This window comes from Phytophthora parasitica (assembly GCF_000247585.1).
Source record: "Phytophthora parasitica INRA-310 unplaced genomic scaffold supercont2.15, whole genome shotgun sequence".
In the NCBI taxonomy this organism is placed as follows: Eukaryota; Oomycota; class Peronosporomycetes; order Peronosporales; family Peronosporaceae; genus Phytophthora; species Phytophthora nicotianae.
This window is the reverse complement of record NW_008649001.1, coordinates 701,376-719,003: the sequence shown is the minus strand read 5'-3', so window position 1 is coordinate 719,003 and position 17,628 is coordinate 701,376. Positions and strand designations below refer to the sequence as shown.

The 17,628-nt window shown below is 46.4% G+C and overlaps 2 protein-coding genes and 1 pseudogene across 3 annotated transcripts; 2 read left to right on the top strand and 1 right to left on the bottom strand.

Moving 5' to 3' along the window:
* The first annotated feature begins 69 nt into the window (after nt 1-69).
* On the top strand, nt 70-137 carry PPTG_20536 (annotated as a pseudogene). The gene has a single exon. The product of its transcript is annotated as a tRNA-OTHER (tRNA).
* Nucleotides 138-1,609: 1,472 nt separating this feature from the next.
* Nucleotides 1,610-1,966, bottom strand: PPTG_22339 (hypothetical protein; the record flags this gene model as incomplete). The annotated part of the gene is made up of 1 exon (XM_008903379.1): nt 1,610-1,966. The coding sequence occupies one exon, from the start codon at nt 1,964-1,966 to the stop codon at nt 1,610-1,612; it is 357 nt and encodes a 118-aa protein (XP_008901627.1).
* Nucleotides 1,967-16,971: 15,005 nt separating this feature from the next.
* PPTG_22338 (hypothetical protein) lies at nt 16,972-17,623 on the top strand (the record flags this gene model as incomplete). The annotated part of the gene is made up of 3 exons (XM_008903378.1): nt 16,972-17,028; nt 17,366-17,468; nt 17,616-17,623. 3 exons carry the CDS (start codon nt 16,972-16,974, stop codon nt 17,621-17,623), a joined length of 168 nt encoding a protein of 55 aa, XP_008901626.1.
* Between the last annotated feature and the right edge of the window lie 5 nt (nt 17,624-17,628).

Genomic DNA, 17,628 nt, shown 5'->3' with positions numbered 1-17,628 from the left:
CTATTCGACATCATTCTTCTTTTTTGTGGCTTAACGACACGGAGCTTAGCGACCCCCGCCCACAATTTCGACGACGAAGCTCAAAGGATGAGCGCAGGGCTTGCCCTGTGGAGCGGGATCGATACCCGCCGTCGCCATTAGACTAGGGGGTGGGGGGTCCCTGAACGAAGAATGCGTTCAAGTTTTAGCGCAGGCAAGGGGGAGCCGTGCCATGGAGTGCACGTGCGGTGGAGAGATGGTGACGTGCAGCAGGGAAGAGCGCGAGGCGTGGCAGTGGTGGTGAGCTGTAGGACGCGATGCGGCAGGATAGGGAGCTGGCAAGCGTGCAGTGGAGAGACATGAAGAGCGGCAGCAGCTTTGAGCAGCGGGTCGTGGAAGAGGTGGTGAGCAGTAAAGCGCAGTGTAAACGTGCAGTGCAGCAGTGGTTAAGGGCGATGCAGAGCAGGGCGGTGCACAGTAGTGCGACTTGCAGAGAAGCGGCGGCGGTCGTGTGCGGAAGGGGCCGTGGGGTATGGGTCGCGCCGTGGTGTGCGGTAGGAGCCGCGTAGCAGCGAGAAGTGGCGCAAATGGTAGCAGCAAGTGGGTTTTATTGTGGATTTATCTAACGTGTAATGAATGTATTACTGTATTTGATTTACAACTTAATTCGACTCTGTAAGCTGTTGTAAAATATCCTTTCTCAGCATACTGGTGTTAAAGCGCGCTGATCACGGGGCAGTGCAATCTTCTCAATGTCGCTTAGAAGTTGCGTGTTGTCTTGCATGAATTCTACATATGCCCGCTTGATAAAGTAGAGCATAAATACTCCACAGTCATGCGAGTTCTTTTGGATAGGCTTGGTGCAAATTCCTCGGACGACGAAATCGGGTGCGGTTGTACTTGGATATTGTTTCTTCAGTTCTTCATCAAAATACCCGCTGCTGTCTTGATTGTTTCGATCTTCGAAACACCAAGGCAGTCGACGTGAATCATACATCTTCTCAGATTCTTGGTAGTTAGTACTGGATTTTGAACGATTGCGAAGGTCCAATGAAATCCCATGCACACGGGAATGATCAACCGGTCGTACTTTTCATTCGGAAATGTTGCTCTAAGCATACAACATTTCTGGTGAGCGGCCGAGATGTTTCTCTTGTGCATTTCGAATTCCAAGAAAATGTGCCCAGATTCGCATCCATGACATAAGTCCTTCCATATTAAGGAAGATTAGACCTCAAGTAGTATGTGAGGACTACATCATTTAGCCAATTCTCACCCTGAATTTTTTTGACGTCATGGTCTGTAATTACCAGACGCGTGCTGCTTTTACCAGGGACGAAACATGGCGATTTAATTTCGCGTATAATACTGGCTTGTGGTATCGCTTCATCTCCAAAATCGCTTGGAACGAAGTCTTCACTCGACTCATTATCCAGCAAAATAACTTGAGCCTTGGGTTTTTCGGGTGAACTCGACACAGGCGGCTTGGGTGTTTCGGGTGAACTCGACACAAGTGGCTTGGTCTTTTTTGTTCGTATTTGATTTACTACCACCGCCTTTCTTTCTTTTTCTTCGCTATGAGGCCGGATACAATGCTGCTGAGATTGCGGCGGTTAATGAACCGAGTTGCTCAGGATCCTTGAGCAGCTGACCCACGTTCACTAAATCCTGGGATTGTCAGGATGGCCTCGGCAAAAATATCCCTTCGGTAAACTTCTTGGACATTTCCCACCTTCTGCTTCACGCACTTAACGATAGTAGTATCGTAAGGAAGTGTTGGTGGAGCAGCTCCTGAGCGTTTTGTGCGTTTCGCAGATGGATCAAATGCTGAGGAGAAGATGTCGTCTTTACTTTCCATCCATCTATGCAATGTCGTGCGCTGAATGCCCAGTTGTCGGGACCCCTCCGAGGCATCCCAACCCTTCTCCTCGCAATGCAGCAGTACTTCGATCTTGACAGCATTTGAGTGATTTCCACCGCCCGTCATCTCGTCAAATTCCGAAATGGCGTATTTCGGGCCAACTCGACAGATGGCATTTTTCTAATTGGTTCAAACAAAACATTGTTTTTTTTTATTGCACGTTTTGATTGGCAAAATTCCGTAGTATCAAATTAGTGGTCGTGTGGTGTTCAACCATTCACCATTTTGAGCGCCGTCGAAAGCATTGAAGCCGCAAATGCTAAGATTTTAGGGATCGTTGTCATCACTTAACTCGTCAAGGTGTTTTTCGGCCTAACTCGACAAGCTATAATTCGGCCTAACACGACAAGCTGTATTTTGGTCTAACTCGGTAAGGTGAGTTTCGTATTGGCAATGGATAAATGGATAATTGCGCTACTACTGCTTATACATTATCTACTACTGGTAGTATATCCTGGGTGTCGACAGGTGCAGGATCCTTGATGCTACCGAAGGCAAAAGGCGCTTGTACACAGAGATAAGGTCGTTGAAGACACCAGGCTTATGTAGAGGGCGCATCGCACGGAGGACGCTGCCGGCTCGTTTTGCATTGATGCCTCGCTCCTTTAGAAACGCTAGCAATGCTTCTTCTCCGTGGCTTCCAGTCTCGAGGACATAATCTCTGTAATTCTTAACCATGGTATCGAGTTGGAAGCATCCGTCCAAAAACAGCTTCGTGAAGGCAACGACATGCCGAGATTCCGATTCTTCTGGCGGTCGGCGGAGTCCCAGACGCGAGGCATCCGCGTGTACCATTCATACCACGCGGCGGCAAGGTGGGTTGTTTGTTTTTTCTGCGCTTGGGATTGGGACCTTGCTCTAATGCTACTGCGGTTTGTGTATCTTCGGTTCTTCTTTTGTTGTTTGTAGGCTTCGTCTGGGCTGCCTCCAGAATTGTTAAGCGCGCAGTTAGTGCTTTGTTCGACGTTATAGCTCCTGAATTACAGCGAGAAGGTGATCCTTGCTTGGGCATACGTGTTTACCTGTATCTTGTTCTTCTTGTTGATCTTGTGCAGGTTGAGAAGCCTCGTTGTGTAAAGCCACCGACCATTGGTGCAAGTCGGCTATTGAGATGCCTGCAGCTTCTAAGCACCCCTCCATGCGTGCAACGATAGAAGCCGTAGGCGCCAGGTCCTTTAACTGCGGATAGGACCGAATGAGGTACGCTGTAAGAACGCCAAGTACCTTTGTACTGACGTTTAGTCGTTGTTCTTTGAGATCAGAACAGGAGCTGAACAGGAAACGCTGCAAGCAACCTAGGCGCTCCTGGCTAGCATGATCGAGTGCTGCCACATCTAGGTTTGTCGGCTTCTCGTCAGCCCCCCAGCCGCTCAAGACCCTGGCGACCTTTCTGTCCTCCCGCGCTGTATTAGTGATGTAGGCGAAGGCCTTGTTCGTCTTCGTCATATCCCAGGCACCGCGATCAAAACTCCACTGTGCAGCAAGATGATCGTCTCCATTCGCGTGCTGCGCTCCTCCACGCCGGAATGAATGCGATGTCAAGGCAGAGGTGGTGCATGCAGGCTCGGCGACACGCTTCAACAGTCGGTTCACGTACGCCTGTACGCCATCTCCGCCTCTCTTCGTATCTCTGGAGCGCGTTGTGGATTCAGTTGGAGGGGCAGGCGGACCAGGAGGTGACGGACGTGCAGTGTCAACGGGGATGCTAGGAGAAGGCGTCGGAACAACACTGACTGGCAGCGGGGTTGGCTCGGCATCCAGCAACGTTTGAAGTGGCTCCCCCGTATCCAGCGGCACGTCTGCTTTGGAGATAAGGTTAGGTAGCTGGTCCAGCAGCGCCATGCTTGGTGCTTCCTGCGTCGCCAAGGCAACCGCCATAGCATGCAGCAGGAAAGTCAAGAAATCTTTCTTGTCTAGAATCAAGGTAAGCCCCTACTCCTCCGACGTTTTGACGCGAAGAAGGCGAAGGTAGAAGGTTCCGTCCGCTGAAACGGACACGTGTTGCTTGTGTATGTAGCCTAGGTCCGATGAACGGCCAAAACAGTGCCACATCAAGCAAGCTAGCGCTGCATCTTGGTAGTCGGCATGTACACGAGCCGTGCTGTATACATAACGGATAAGTGACCGTAAATCCTCCTTAGTACAAGGAGGAGTCTTATTGATCAAGCCACCCTTTTCTCGTTTCAAACAATGCTTGTCCAATGTCTCGCCTTGCTTAAGCAAGATCAATTCAGTAGGTACACGTAGATGAGGGTACTGATCGTAAAGTCACAGTTTTATATTTCTATGATAAAAAGTCGCAGTATTTCGCGCAAGCTTACCTTTCTTACCGTCAGATGTGGCGAGATAGAAGCCAAAGCGGTCCATGGTCGCTGCCAACCGCTTGCCAGATGTACCCAAAAGAATACTAGCTTGAACAAAGTCCATGCTGATATTCTCCTCTTCTAACATTCGCTTGAAGGCGGCTATTGCGGTGGTGCGAGCCTTCTGGGTATTCGTAGGCACGAACGCAGTTAGGCTCATTATGTGTCGCGTGCTTTTCGAGATGTGTTTGGTAATTAAAGAGTTGCGTGCTACCTGTAGCCTACTTTAGGATAATGCCTAGTTGTACAAACTGCCAGATATTTCAAAACTATTTGTTATTCTTAAAAATTGTATCTACATATTCGTATTTGACCAGTGATTCCGACAAATATTTGTCGGAATGTGTCGGAACGCAAACACCTAACCCTAACAAATTCTATTTGCTCATATTCAATAATTAAAGAATGTCATTGGTTAATATTTGCAAATATTTCCCACGGCCATATATACTGTCGGAAAGGCGTGGATATTCATCCATATCAGTGATATAGACTCAACAATTCGCCAGAAATACCGCTCTCAATTTTAAACAGCGTTGATTGCCAAGTTCACCGATGTTACCGCTGCATCAACGAACAGCGCCTAAAACTGAAGATTGTATTCTGCATAATATTTTGTTATAATTCTACATGTCAGATTCTCCCTTTATCGGTTTTCCTTATAAGCCGACTTTTTTTGTCAAAGACAATCCGCTCTGAATCTGAAACACTGTTTCATAGTTTTTTTTTTTAGCATTACTCTATTAATATTGCAGCTTTTGTAGTGTTTGGAAGACTTCAGGCAACAGGAATCCATGCAACCAAAGCAGAAATCCGCAGGCCACTCACGTGTTAGGAAGAATATCATGAAATACCCATATGATTGTTATTGCAATCATTTCCACCCGGAGGAAACACGCAGTACCAATGATATTGATATCTACGCTTTGGCTTCGCCAGTCCTAGTTGGCTAGTTGTGTAAACCTAAATGGAGGGAAGAAACCGTAGTAGCATCCAAATACCAAAAATATATTTATAAATTTTTTTAGAGCACTTTGGATTTAGTGTAATGCATTGGTCAGTAGTGACCCCCCCCCCCCCCCCCCCCCCCCCTTCCTCCTCTTCCCAGCACGTGTTGTGGGCAAGGACCCAAAGCACGGACTCTCAGCCCGTAAGCGGGTTTTTACTGCATACACAGAGAGGGACGAGACTGGGAGCTGGTCGCGAGACGGCATACGTCTACCATCGCGCGCAATGCGTTCAGGGTGGCTTCACCGACGCCAAGAAACGGGAAGGAGCGCGTGCAGCGTGTTCTAAGCCCACGCCCTCTATGGAAGACGTCTTTGTCGAGTGCCTGGGGGACAACTGCCAGTACACGCTCGCGAAGGTGCGCAATAAGTTTTGATTTGAGTTTGCACGAAGTTGTGTGACAAACTGTATACAGTGAAACAGATTTGATAACAATCTTTCTACTCATTTTTAAGTGTATTAACGTGTTGTTACGGGTTTGCGTTGAACGAGAAAGCTGCAATAATGCTACGAACATTGAAAAGAGTAGACGTTACGGTAAAGCATTTCTGGAACATGGATGTCGCGGATCATTTATTGTATATTACGATGAAGCCAATTACAAATTATTTTGTAAGATGTCTCAACGGCGTGCTCCTGTTGTGGCTAAGCTCCCGACTTCTATGGAAGCAAACCTACAGGTTCAATGTGCCATTTTGTAACGGGGTTACACTCAAGTGGCTAGATGTAGCCACTTGGTTAGAAGGGTTACCAAATTGGTGTGCTACACATCAATGCTTGCATTTGGCAGACGACGGGTCTGCATGCATCTAGGCTTCCTATTGGTGGAAAGACAACATCTTTCTACCACTTACATCAGTAGGACTTTGCCAACGAGTTGTTGGCAAGTAGCTTTCAAGGCAATATCACTTATAGGAGGAAACCCAAACAAAGAAATAAAATCAAAAATAAAAGTTATCACTTTACCGTAAATCGACTTTGTTTTACTTATTTAAGTAAATCTATGCTTATGGACGAAAGTATAGTTAATCTAAACAAAACTACTTGCACTTCGTCATTCCCATGCGCACACGTGTAAGCCGAAGTAGTGGGCATACGCTAGGCTCATTACAATCAATGATCCGATACGGCCAAGGGACAAGCATTGCAGCACGATCGGAAGAGGTAACACTGGAATATATTTCAGAAGCAGCCGTTGGGGCTCCTTTTTCCTATTCATTAAATGTCTTGTATAGGATGACAGATCCGCTCTTGCATCACCGATTTTCTCCACGACCGAACCCATACCAAACAAACCCAGAAGCTTCGTACATCTTGGTGACGGGATCTTGCTAAGCGAGCACAATCAGGGGGATTGCCATACGGTCTCCGAGCTACCATCGACTCCTGTTGAAGCCAGTTCTGGGCGCCGTGTCAATTTTCATTATTCCTAGTGCATTCTTCGTCGGTATTTCGCTGCACACGAATACGGTCCGTGATGGTTTCGTGGAAACGGGCTTCCGCACAATCCGTGGCTCGGCAAGCTTCTTCGTATCCGTTGATACACTCGACTAAGTCGATCACTATGTCGCTTGTGCTACGGCTTCCAGGACTATCCAGCCGAAGTTCCGCCTGCATCATGCGATCCGCCTCAGCCCACCACTGCCGAATCGTCTGTTTCATTGTCAATAGCATCATTCCTGACTGTTTCCGCAGCCTCCGTGGGATCAAGACTTCGTGCTAACGAGCGGAAAGCGTAGTCTGCAGTTATCAAACAAACTGGAAAGTTGTTAACGCCTTTAACTCAGTTTAGAATCACAAAAAGGAAATACACTACAGATAATTTTCAATACATTTTTTGGAGTAAATACCCTCTCTTCTGCAGAACATTTTTGATCATTCTCATCGCTCCGTCGTGATCTCTCTACCGCAACATCGTGTTCTGTGCTCACGAACGCTTCGTGCAGAACCATCGATGACGACTTCGCCAAGAAGAGTATACCGCACTCAATCCGGAAGACACTATTTTTTTAATCTTTGATATAATACTACTCACAACTATAGATCTGCTGAAAAAAGATGGAATTGGTAAATATGTCGCATTATTTGTGGATGTGCTTTTCATCAAAACGGATGGTCAGAGATCCGGTATTTTGGGCCCGATTTGTGGAAGGTCTCCAAAATAGAAAATAGGGCTGAGGTAAAGTAGCTAGTTCCGGCTCGATATCTCAGTGTGAGCTCAAAATTGTAAGGCAGGGACCAGAGTTGCCACCTTTCGATGGCAAAAGTGATCAGCCCGAAATCATTCCCGAGGATTCCTCCAACAACCACATACCTTACAACTAAAAAACCTATCCGCATTAGACGATCATACTGGCAATTTATTAGGCGACTGCGTTGCTATATATCAATATTTTTGTGAATATTTACTCTTCTGTGACTTTAAACTCAACAAGATACACTATCGGAAAGTACTGTAATGGCCAATATTTATAATGTGGAATGACGTCCCTCAGACACTGAAGTCTCTAAATCTAATCAGATATATCAAATTTGGACCTATTTGCCCCAGTCATTGTCTGTTTTTATTGAATCCGCCTATCATGGAGAATGAGAACGTCGATTGTAATCGACTCGTCGAGTGACTCCGATGAGGACATGCCTTGCCAGCCGTGGCGTCGCCACGCTCGTTCAGGTACAGCGTCTCACGTGATGATAACATTGAAATGCAGGAGGTTGACGAGATCGGATAGCAAGAAGACGAGCGTAACCTACAGCTGTCTCCACCTCCACCGTTTCATCGTATAGTAAAGGCGCCAAACATAGCTCTCCTGGGAGAGGGTTACGACTCTACGTTTGTATGGGTAGTGTGGGCTGTTCTAGACCGTGCCAACTATGAGAGGCCTAACGAGACATACCTGTGATGAGAAGCACCGGTTCTGCGCCACGTGGGTATAGGTAGGCGTCCACACTGATTGAGGACGGCTTCGGGAAGGAGATGCTACGTATCGACAAGTGGAAAGCCTAGTACATCCATCTTACCTACGCTAAAATTAACAAGAGGTTTCCGTCCATATACAAGGCATTGGCGGATGGTAAGTGCTTCTTCACGGCTCTTCGCATTGCGTGTCACGTGTACAGTGACCTAGCTGTAGTTCCATTACTTTTCATCAAAGAGTTCGAGCTGATGCTGAAGGAGGGACGAGGGGTTAAAGGAAGGCGTGCCTCTCGGAGTCAACAAAAGGTCTTGGCCTTCCTGCGTGCGTCACTTGTCTGCAACGTGTTTGCCAAGAATAAACGATCCCAAATTGGGTCCAGGCGTTTACGCGGTTGGTGCGTCATGCAGACGACAGACCAAGCACTGCTTCGTTCTTCGTGTTTACAGCGACAAGCTCCCTGTCGAGTGTTTGACTGGTGGTACGAAGGTGCAGAAGACCATGGGTTCTACGAGGAGCCCTTGGGGAATTTACTCTGGATTCGTCGTTGCCAATGCATTTTTCGCTTCGAGCGTGTGAACAAAGTAAAAGAACAGCGACAAACAAGAAAAGTTAACGTAGGGGTAGGTTCCAGAAATAGAGACATCGTCTCCCCTCAGTTATTTGTATGGGTTTAACTATGCTTACTATTGTGAATCACGGCGAGGCATTTTCAAGTACGGTACGTCTTACTAAGTACTGTGTTTGAATAAACCTTCCCGTAAGTTGTTGAGTCGTACCGTTACAGACAAAAACGTTCTGTAAAGGATGATGTCCAATCATTTATTATTGAAAACTATTTCCCCACAAACTAGATTTTGGGCTTGTCATGAATCGTAGTTTCTGGGTATGTTGCTGGAAACATGGGGACGCTAGAGTTAAGGATTACGTGTGGTCTCGAGAGGATATATCGAGTGAAGAACGTGGTACGAACAAATCTTTCTAGTGTTCGAGGCAAGCAAATGCGATTAAGATTTTGGCAAAACAGCCTCGGCGATAAAGAGGAGGAGGAAGATCCGCGCGATGAAGTAGAGCTTCTAGCGATGTGTGTTCGTGATACGGGGATGAATCTGCGCAGCTCCAGGTTCGGGGCTCCTGAAACGTGCTCGTATCGGATACCTAAGGCGGATGAAGGTGGCTCGTAGAGAGCGGTTTGTGTTGAGACGACGTAACCACCAGAACATGCGTAATGACGCGATTGCTGCGGGAATGCTTGAGTGCTTAAAGAATGTAGAGAGTAGTCGAGATACACTGCAGCAATCTTCATCAGAGCCTTTCTCCCCGAGCACGAGCACTATCACCCGTGACTCATCGGGTGCGAGTAAGAAACATAAACGATCTAGCCACTGAGCTCAAATAACGAGAAAGTCACGTTCAAAGAGAATCTCAAACCTGCATATATTAATGTTGTCGAATCTACTCGTGCGCAAGCGCAGGTCCCACTACAAATGTTCTACCCTTGCGCTTAAGGGTTTCTATTCGTAAACCGCTTATTGCCGCTTTTGTGGCCTGTATATGATCTTCTCGTTGCACGAAAGGCTGCAAAAACATCAACTCACATTTGGAAATTGAATCACGATCGGCACTGGCACAACTTGCTCTGCATATATACTCTCCATCCTCCGGTTGGCTGCTCAAAGGACTCCATTCTGTGTTTGTTGCGCTTATGTCGTTTCTCTTTACCTTTATTTCCATCGGGGATCGGTTGTCGAGGAGGCAATCTGCGCTGGTGCTCAAATGTGACGCCTGTTTCGTGGGACCATCGAGCAGAAAATCTAGTCCGTGCTTTTGCGATTGAATAACGCTGAAACTGCCTTCTTTCAAGAGAATTTTTAATCGATCTTGCAGCTCTCAATTTGGTTTTGACTCCAGAGAAAACGCGATGGTGCTCCTCGACCGGTGGTGGTACATCAGTGTTACCTGATCTACAAGAGCCACTACCTTTAAAAGAGTCCGTAGCGAGTAGTCTCTTTTGGTCGCTTTGTTAAACTAATCCACAGGAGTTTGAGTTATTGCGAATCCGGTTGGTGTGAGATAGCAAGCCCAGTTGCTAAATTTTGAGTTGAAGTAACTAGCAAAACATCTAAGTGCAGGGGTATTTCTCCGTGCAGCTAATTCTTACTCTGTCTTCGTGGTAAACCCCGCCGAATCTTTTGAGTACTGTATTTAACAGCGATTCCTGAAAACTAGAGACACTGATTTCACTGAATAGCTTGATACTCGATCCGCAACATTTTTGACAACGTGAAAAAAAAAACACATGAAGTAAATAACGTTCTCCTTCGTTGGATGCATGGTAGTTGTAATATCCAGTACAGCGCTCTATTGAGCTTTGTTCGCATCACCACTGCAATAGCGAATAGTTGGATATTCCCAAGTGGTTACCTTATATTTATCAAACAAATTATGGAGAGCCTTTCGGATTGGTTCCTCCGTCTGTTGAGAAATCACGGATAGTGCCACCGGGTGAAATGAACGAGAGTGATCGGAGACACCCACCACGAGAACAGGAAACCCGGATAGATCTAGCTTGTGCGTTGTGTCGATATAAAAGACGTAGCTCGCCGCATAGCGCAGCATATTCATCATATGGGGCATGGATATACCATCAATAGGCGGTCATCATCGCCACCTTCACCAATTGCTGGGGTACCATAAACGTTGATAGCGTACCCGAATGTAAATGCTGCACCAACCTGCATGTCTAACGTGAACTCAGTTCTTTTTATGACCTTCTTCGTGTCATCGACGAAGTTGGTTTCCTTCAGCGCTGAACTTCGGAAGTGACTAACAAACGTCTGGACCTGACGGAAACCAGGTGACTCGCCCTCTGAGAGGCCAAAATGATCGAGGAATTGCTGTAGAAACAGCTAGGCTTCATTCGTAATGAAGTCCAGGGCTTTGCGCACGCGTTCATCTCCCGAGTTAGTTTCTACTGTCGAGGAGAGGCAATATCCGTCAAATGCCGACGCTGCTGATAGACGTCGCTGAGCTCGTTCTTTTCACACGTCAGAATCTCCTGGCACCACCCTTATTTGTCTCCAATGCAGGCCTCGTATGCCCTAATCGAGCACTGTAGAATACGGTATCTCATTTTGTGTGCGTCGAAATTAACATCACACAAATGACGCAGAACACTCTGGCTTGTGAAGGTTCAGAAGGTACGGCAGCGGTCCAGCCATCGATTTAACTCTTGCTTGTCTTGCTTGGTGGCCAGGCCAAACCAGACGTAAGGTGACATCTGAGCGAATATGAAGCGGGAGTGATGAATCACAGTTTTGATAGAAGGAATATCGCAAACGCTTATGTTGACCACCCAATTCGTTCTATCAAGTTTATCACTAAAGTTAGGGTTAAAAATAGAATTAAACTTGCCACCGTTAATTCGTAGGTGTTATGTGTGCTAAATTACATTCTGTGTGCTGGTGGACCCTTTTGTCTACAGCAATGCCACTTTGCTCGATTATTTATCAGTTTGTGTGATTGACTGCCTTTCTTCGTATTTTTCGTCAAATACTGTCCACTTTGATTTTGTTCTCATGGCTGAAAGATCTCGTGCCCAAACAGCGCGAGCGTGCTACAAATGATCTCCTAGGTAGAAATCCCCGGGTTGGAATACTCCCTCAACAGCAAAAAAAATAAGCTTTTTATGTTGACCAGTTGCTTACAAACCCAAGATATTTTTTTCCTCACACCCCTCAGTTGTAACATAAGAAGTCAAATATTCTTTTTCTGGGTATTTAACGATAGCCTTTATTTTAGGTCAGAAACAAATTAGGTCACAGCCATTTGGTCATGTGACCAAAAGCGTTTGATCACATGTGGATATCAACAGATGCAAAGAAGTAAAGCTGAATGCACTGAAACCATTCTTAGAAACCTAGCTCAACGTGTATGGTGACTTATAAGACCTCTTCTTGCTCAGCGCAGTCGTCGTAGACAAGTTCCAATTCTTCATCCGACAAGTGGGGGTCCTCCTCGTCAGCACTTGCACCGCCACTATCATCTTCGCTCTCAGAATCTTCGATGTCGCTGATGTTGGGGAGCGTAGCTGCTCTTGGAAACCGAAGACGAGGTCTCTTCGGAGCTTCAGCATCCCCGGTTATAATGCTCTTCCGTAGAATGTGGTAGTGACGTGCAATTTCTTCAATCGTCTTTACGAAGTGCCGGAGGGAAGGTTGCCACTTCAATCGGACATTTACTTCGCGGTGAAATCGTTCCAAAGGGTTATTAGTTCGATTTACAATTTTTCGCCGTACTCCATAAATATTCCACAGTTCTGGTGGATACGTTTCAATCCAAGTTTTGTGGAAATAGTTCCAAAATTGATTCCACTTTGAACGCGAATAAGACACATTTTGAGATTCACAGCGCTGCTTGATCTTGGTTTTGGCCCAGGCAACACCTTGCACGCTAATTTTTTCAGGATCGATCACAGTGAGCAAATCTAGTACTTCAAACCTCATTGCAACGCCTGCTTCAATATCGGAGAGTTGATACTTTTTCATTTTCCGTCGACATGCCTGCTTGAAATGGAACAAGCAGCCAATGATGCGTGTCGACGGAAAGTGATCGCGCACAGCAACTATTAATGCTGCCTCAAAGTCACACACCACATCTTTCGGGTTTGGCTTGACACCCGCCGCAAATTCAATACATTGAAACAACCTCTTGTACAAATCTTGCGTTTGTGAAGTCACCAACGTAAAAAAAAGTGGCACGAACAGTTCCGTCAACGGATCGTACATCATGAGAGTAATAAACTGGTGAAATCCTTTCGGCGCACTCCGGAAGGTTCCGTCGACAAACAGATGCACACTATCGTATCGAAGGAGGTTTCGCAGTTTCGGATGAGCCCAACCGAGCAAACGCTCGAAGCTTGGTTTGCCCTGCTTTGCCTTGGCGTCGTTGTGCCAGGTGTAATTAAACTGAAAAAAAACTTACGACATCGTTCTTAACCTTAGACAGTTTCGGAGATTCTAGCATTGAGTAGATATCTTTGCCATTTTGAGCAGCTTTAATGTTTCCAACTCGAGAGACCACTTGTCGTTTTAAAAGCCCACGCACTACACGATTCGACTCCAAATAGAATTTTTTGTAGACCTCATCCCAAATTTGCGTAGCTCCATTGTCTGTTTCCTCCACCATTTTGTCTACAAATTCTTTCATCTCGTCAACCAGGTTCAGACACACTGAGTCGTCGGCCGCTACGGCTGTAGCGCTGACATCACCAGGGTTTAGACAGGTATGTGGAATCATATTGGCGAAGTCGTACGTCATTGTGTCTGCGTAGAACATCAATCTACCGGGACACAGTATTGGCTTTCTGTAATTACTGCACCGATAAGAAATCTTGGCCCCGGTTACATTGGCGCGAGTAAGCTGATATCCTTGATAATATATCTTTGTCCTTCCGTCTCGATTTGAGGGGGCTGATGGTGGTGGCAGTGCCGGTTGTGAAGGTCTAGATTTGTGCTGACTAGAGTTATAGTCTTCCAGCAAGCGGAGTGTTGGAACCTCAAAGGCTGCAAACGCGTTGTCGCCTGATGGCACGGGGAACGTGGTGGCAACCGCTGCACTAATCGATGCGGGCTGCACTAACCTGTCGCTGTTTACCACAGGCAGCATTACCGACGGATCGTTCGCGGCTGACCTGGTAGCAGTTGTGTAAGACGGTGTCGAAGGTCGAGATGTAGGTGAGGACGTTGGGCTAAGCTCCCGCTTTTTCTTACGCGAGTGTGCCATGGTAGATGTTGGCTTGTAGTGTGGCTTCAACGGCCATTTGCAAAGTGAGCTGAATGTCCATTACAGGTTAGAATCGCGGCAATGGATAGTAAACTTTGAATCTACCAGCGCAATACATTGCCATGTACAAGGATGACCGCCTTAGAGAGAGGGTTGAATCTTATAGCCGGTGCTGCAACTTGACGAGGACTTGGTAGGAGGCTGTGTTGGATCGGCTGTCAGTGCCTTGTCGTAACCGCTGAGCGGTGCGCTGTCGCGAGCTTCACCTTCCACATTGTCCTGCATGCTGCACTAAGTCGTCGAAGTTGATGTGTGACCAGTATTATTTGATCAAGGTATATGTACGTGACCAATGTATTTGATCCTGTGACCAAGTGGGTATTTTACACCATGACCTAACTTGTTTCTGACCTATAATAAATTCTTCGTATTTAACCATGGGAACAGTCTTAACTGCACATAGACCATTATTGCTGCCACGTCCGATTGGAATGTTGAACCGATGAAGCCTATTTTTTAGACTACTTAGGACGTGATTTTGATCTTTAGGATCGCAGGGAATCGCTTAACCTTCTCTCTAATTACATACCTGTACCGGCAACACCCTTTTCACTCCAGGAGACCAAACTAAAAAGTGCCCGGTCGGGCGTAGACTAGCGCACGCCTCGTACCGCGATTTTGTGGCCAACTGCAAGAATGGAGGTGGCTCCAGCGCTTCTCAGCAAATTCTTAATAGCTGCCAGATCATTGCTTGCGATGAAACCAGAAGAAGATCGTAGATTTTCTGAGCCCATGAATCTGAATTTGGGATGTAAGCTAGCATATTTGTACCAGAGCTGAGGAAAGTGTATTGATTAGTGGTTGTCAGAGTTGCTTTCAGATAGAATTTCAGATGAGATAATTACTAGTTGAAGCATCTTCATTGGCTAAAATGTATCTGAAATTTAGATAGCGATACCGGAGCTTTTGGTCTTTAGATGGCTTTCTGAAAAGGTGTGTGGACCACTAACTTGCAAAGTGGCTTGCCGATTTCCTACCATGGCCACCAGCAGCAGCCCTGCAGCGAAGAAGAAGGTGCTATGGGACCGCGACGGCGTGAATGGAGACCCTAGTGCAATGAAGATATTGCTGGACTGGCTCACCACTGAAGGAAATTATACTAAGTGGAAGGGGGGGGATCGAGCGTCGGGTTTGAAAAGGGGTGCTATGTGGCACAATTATACGTAAGCTTATCGACGCTGCCATACGCCATAGGAAACCTGCCGATATACGCGACAAGATGCAAAAGCTGGAGTCGAAGTACCGTACGGCTGTGGACTGGCTGGACAATACGGGACAAGGCGTCCCGAGAGGCACCATTTCCATAGCATCCAAAATACTTAATTGCGATCATCAAATGAACCTCTACGCGCGCTTTTTTCATCTTGCTGACAGGACTTTCGAAAACAGACTTCGTCTGTAGCAGGCCTACGATAGCAAAGAATGCAGGCCTTGATACTCGAAATTTGACAGGAACTTGTCCGATGGCAAGTCGTAGAGGTAGTGAGGCACTTGTGAGGATCGAAGGCCTCGGCGGTTCCTAGGAATGGTGTAGCGAGACGTCCCTACTACGTAGAGTAGCTCCAGTAACATGTCGGTCTCGTCGTCATCATCAATGGTTTCTTGTAGGCGAGTACGTGCCGACGCACCGAGCTTGATCGACGGCGGCTCTGAGAGTGCTAAGCTGGTATTAATTTCTCGACGAAGCCGCTCACGGTTTGAGATTCTTGGTATGGTGCTAAAAGGGTTTTGAAAAACGCTGAGAGGTATGCCTGACTTCTGGAGATCTGAACTGAATGGGGTTGTCAGAGTTAACGATCAGTCATTGGTTAATTGTATGTTCTGAAAAACCTTCTGAACTTTAACTCTGACAACCACTACTGTCTGATTGAGGGATATGGTTGATTGTAATTATTGATTGGATCAATTTCACAATCCACAATCTTATTGCGAATTTTGTCGCTATACTTCTATTGGCCAATCAGAACCATTATATATTGATTCCACCAATATGATTGTCTCAAACGAACCCACAGGGAAAACGCGATGGTTCGCGCGCTCTTGGCGCCAAAACTATGGCACTTCCTACTGTTTACCAGCTTCCTCACTCTTCAATTTGCATCCTGATATTCTTCTACCTACCTCCAACCACCACTCAGTCGTCGCTTAAACATAAAAAACGCCGATATTGTACGCGTGCTGTAAGGAACACAACTATCACTGATCGCACTAGCTAAATATGCGATCTAGTTGTCAACCAACCCAAACAAGCTGGCTACAAGAACCTCATATCACACCTTCAGCCCCACCACAGTGGGTATGAAGATGCGGTGGCTGAGTGGATTAGGAAAGCATGTGCTCCAATCTATTGACAATCATCCCACTTGAGATTGTAAATACTACAAAAATTGATTGTGATGCAGTGAGGAGAACAATAAATAAACAATCTATATTTCCACAGCTCTGTATTTGTACAGCAGTCGTTGAGTGTTTGTGATTGTGAGGTTGACTGATTGGGCTAGAGCGGAGGGTATCTTGTGGCGAGGCAAAACTGGCAATAGGAGAGCAAAACAGGGTGAAACGACAGTAATGAGCTACTTCAATCGCCTCATTAAAAATTTGTGCACTGTGTCGAGCTAAAGGTACTCGGACCCATTTTTGTGGTACATTCATGCATAGTAATACCCTTAGACAGGAATAAGTTGGCCTAATGACTACCGAGGGGTTCGTCTGTACATGTTCCGTTTCATGAGAATATACCAATAACACCAGCACAGTTAGAAGCTTGAGCAGTACTGATACATAGATAGCACGTACTATCACTTCGTTTCCAACATCCACGTTGGTTCCACCTATTAGTTAGTGTTTAGTGCAAAAAAACTGTTTTAAGATGTGGATGTTCTTCCCAAAAGAATATTCGGAACTGTTCAAGTGAGCGATCAAGAAGGACTCCTTCAACATAATGCTCGAGTGCAAAACGACGGGGATGCTCGCCCAGCGTCCAGGTTACGAGGTGCGCGTGAGTAATCTGGTCCACCACTGGGTGCTTTTGGGATATGTGTGTTGGGACAAACGAAGAGGACAAGCGGAGAGGGTTTTATGTTTTATGTGTCATCGTTCCAAACAACTATGATCTACACAGTGCCGCATTTGGAGACGCCATCGTGTGCAAAGCAGATAGAAACGGCTCGTTCGCGTATGCATCAAGAGCATCCTCAGGGTCGCGACGTAGATCTTTTCGAGCATGGGCATCTCGCCTGCCTACGTATTTGCGTCATGGACGGTCGTAACTGGGATGAATCTCGTTTTGAAGAAGAGAATAAGAATCACTGCAACTACCTGACGAGTCTAACAAGGAACAGAAAAGAGCTCGCGGCAAGTGGGACAAGCAGCTGGAGAAGACGAAGCGCGTGCGCAAGCACAAAAACGTAAACGCAGGACTCAGAATGAAGACGAAGAGTAGGCTTAAAGGTAAACCCAATGCTATTCTCGTTCAAATGCGCATTGTGCAGTCCCTGGCTTCTACTTGTTTGTCAAACGCGAATATAAATAGTATCAAGTACTATGCTAATTGTAACGGGGTTACACGCAAGTGGCTACATGTAGCCACTTGATTACG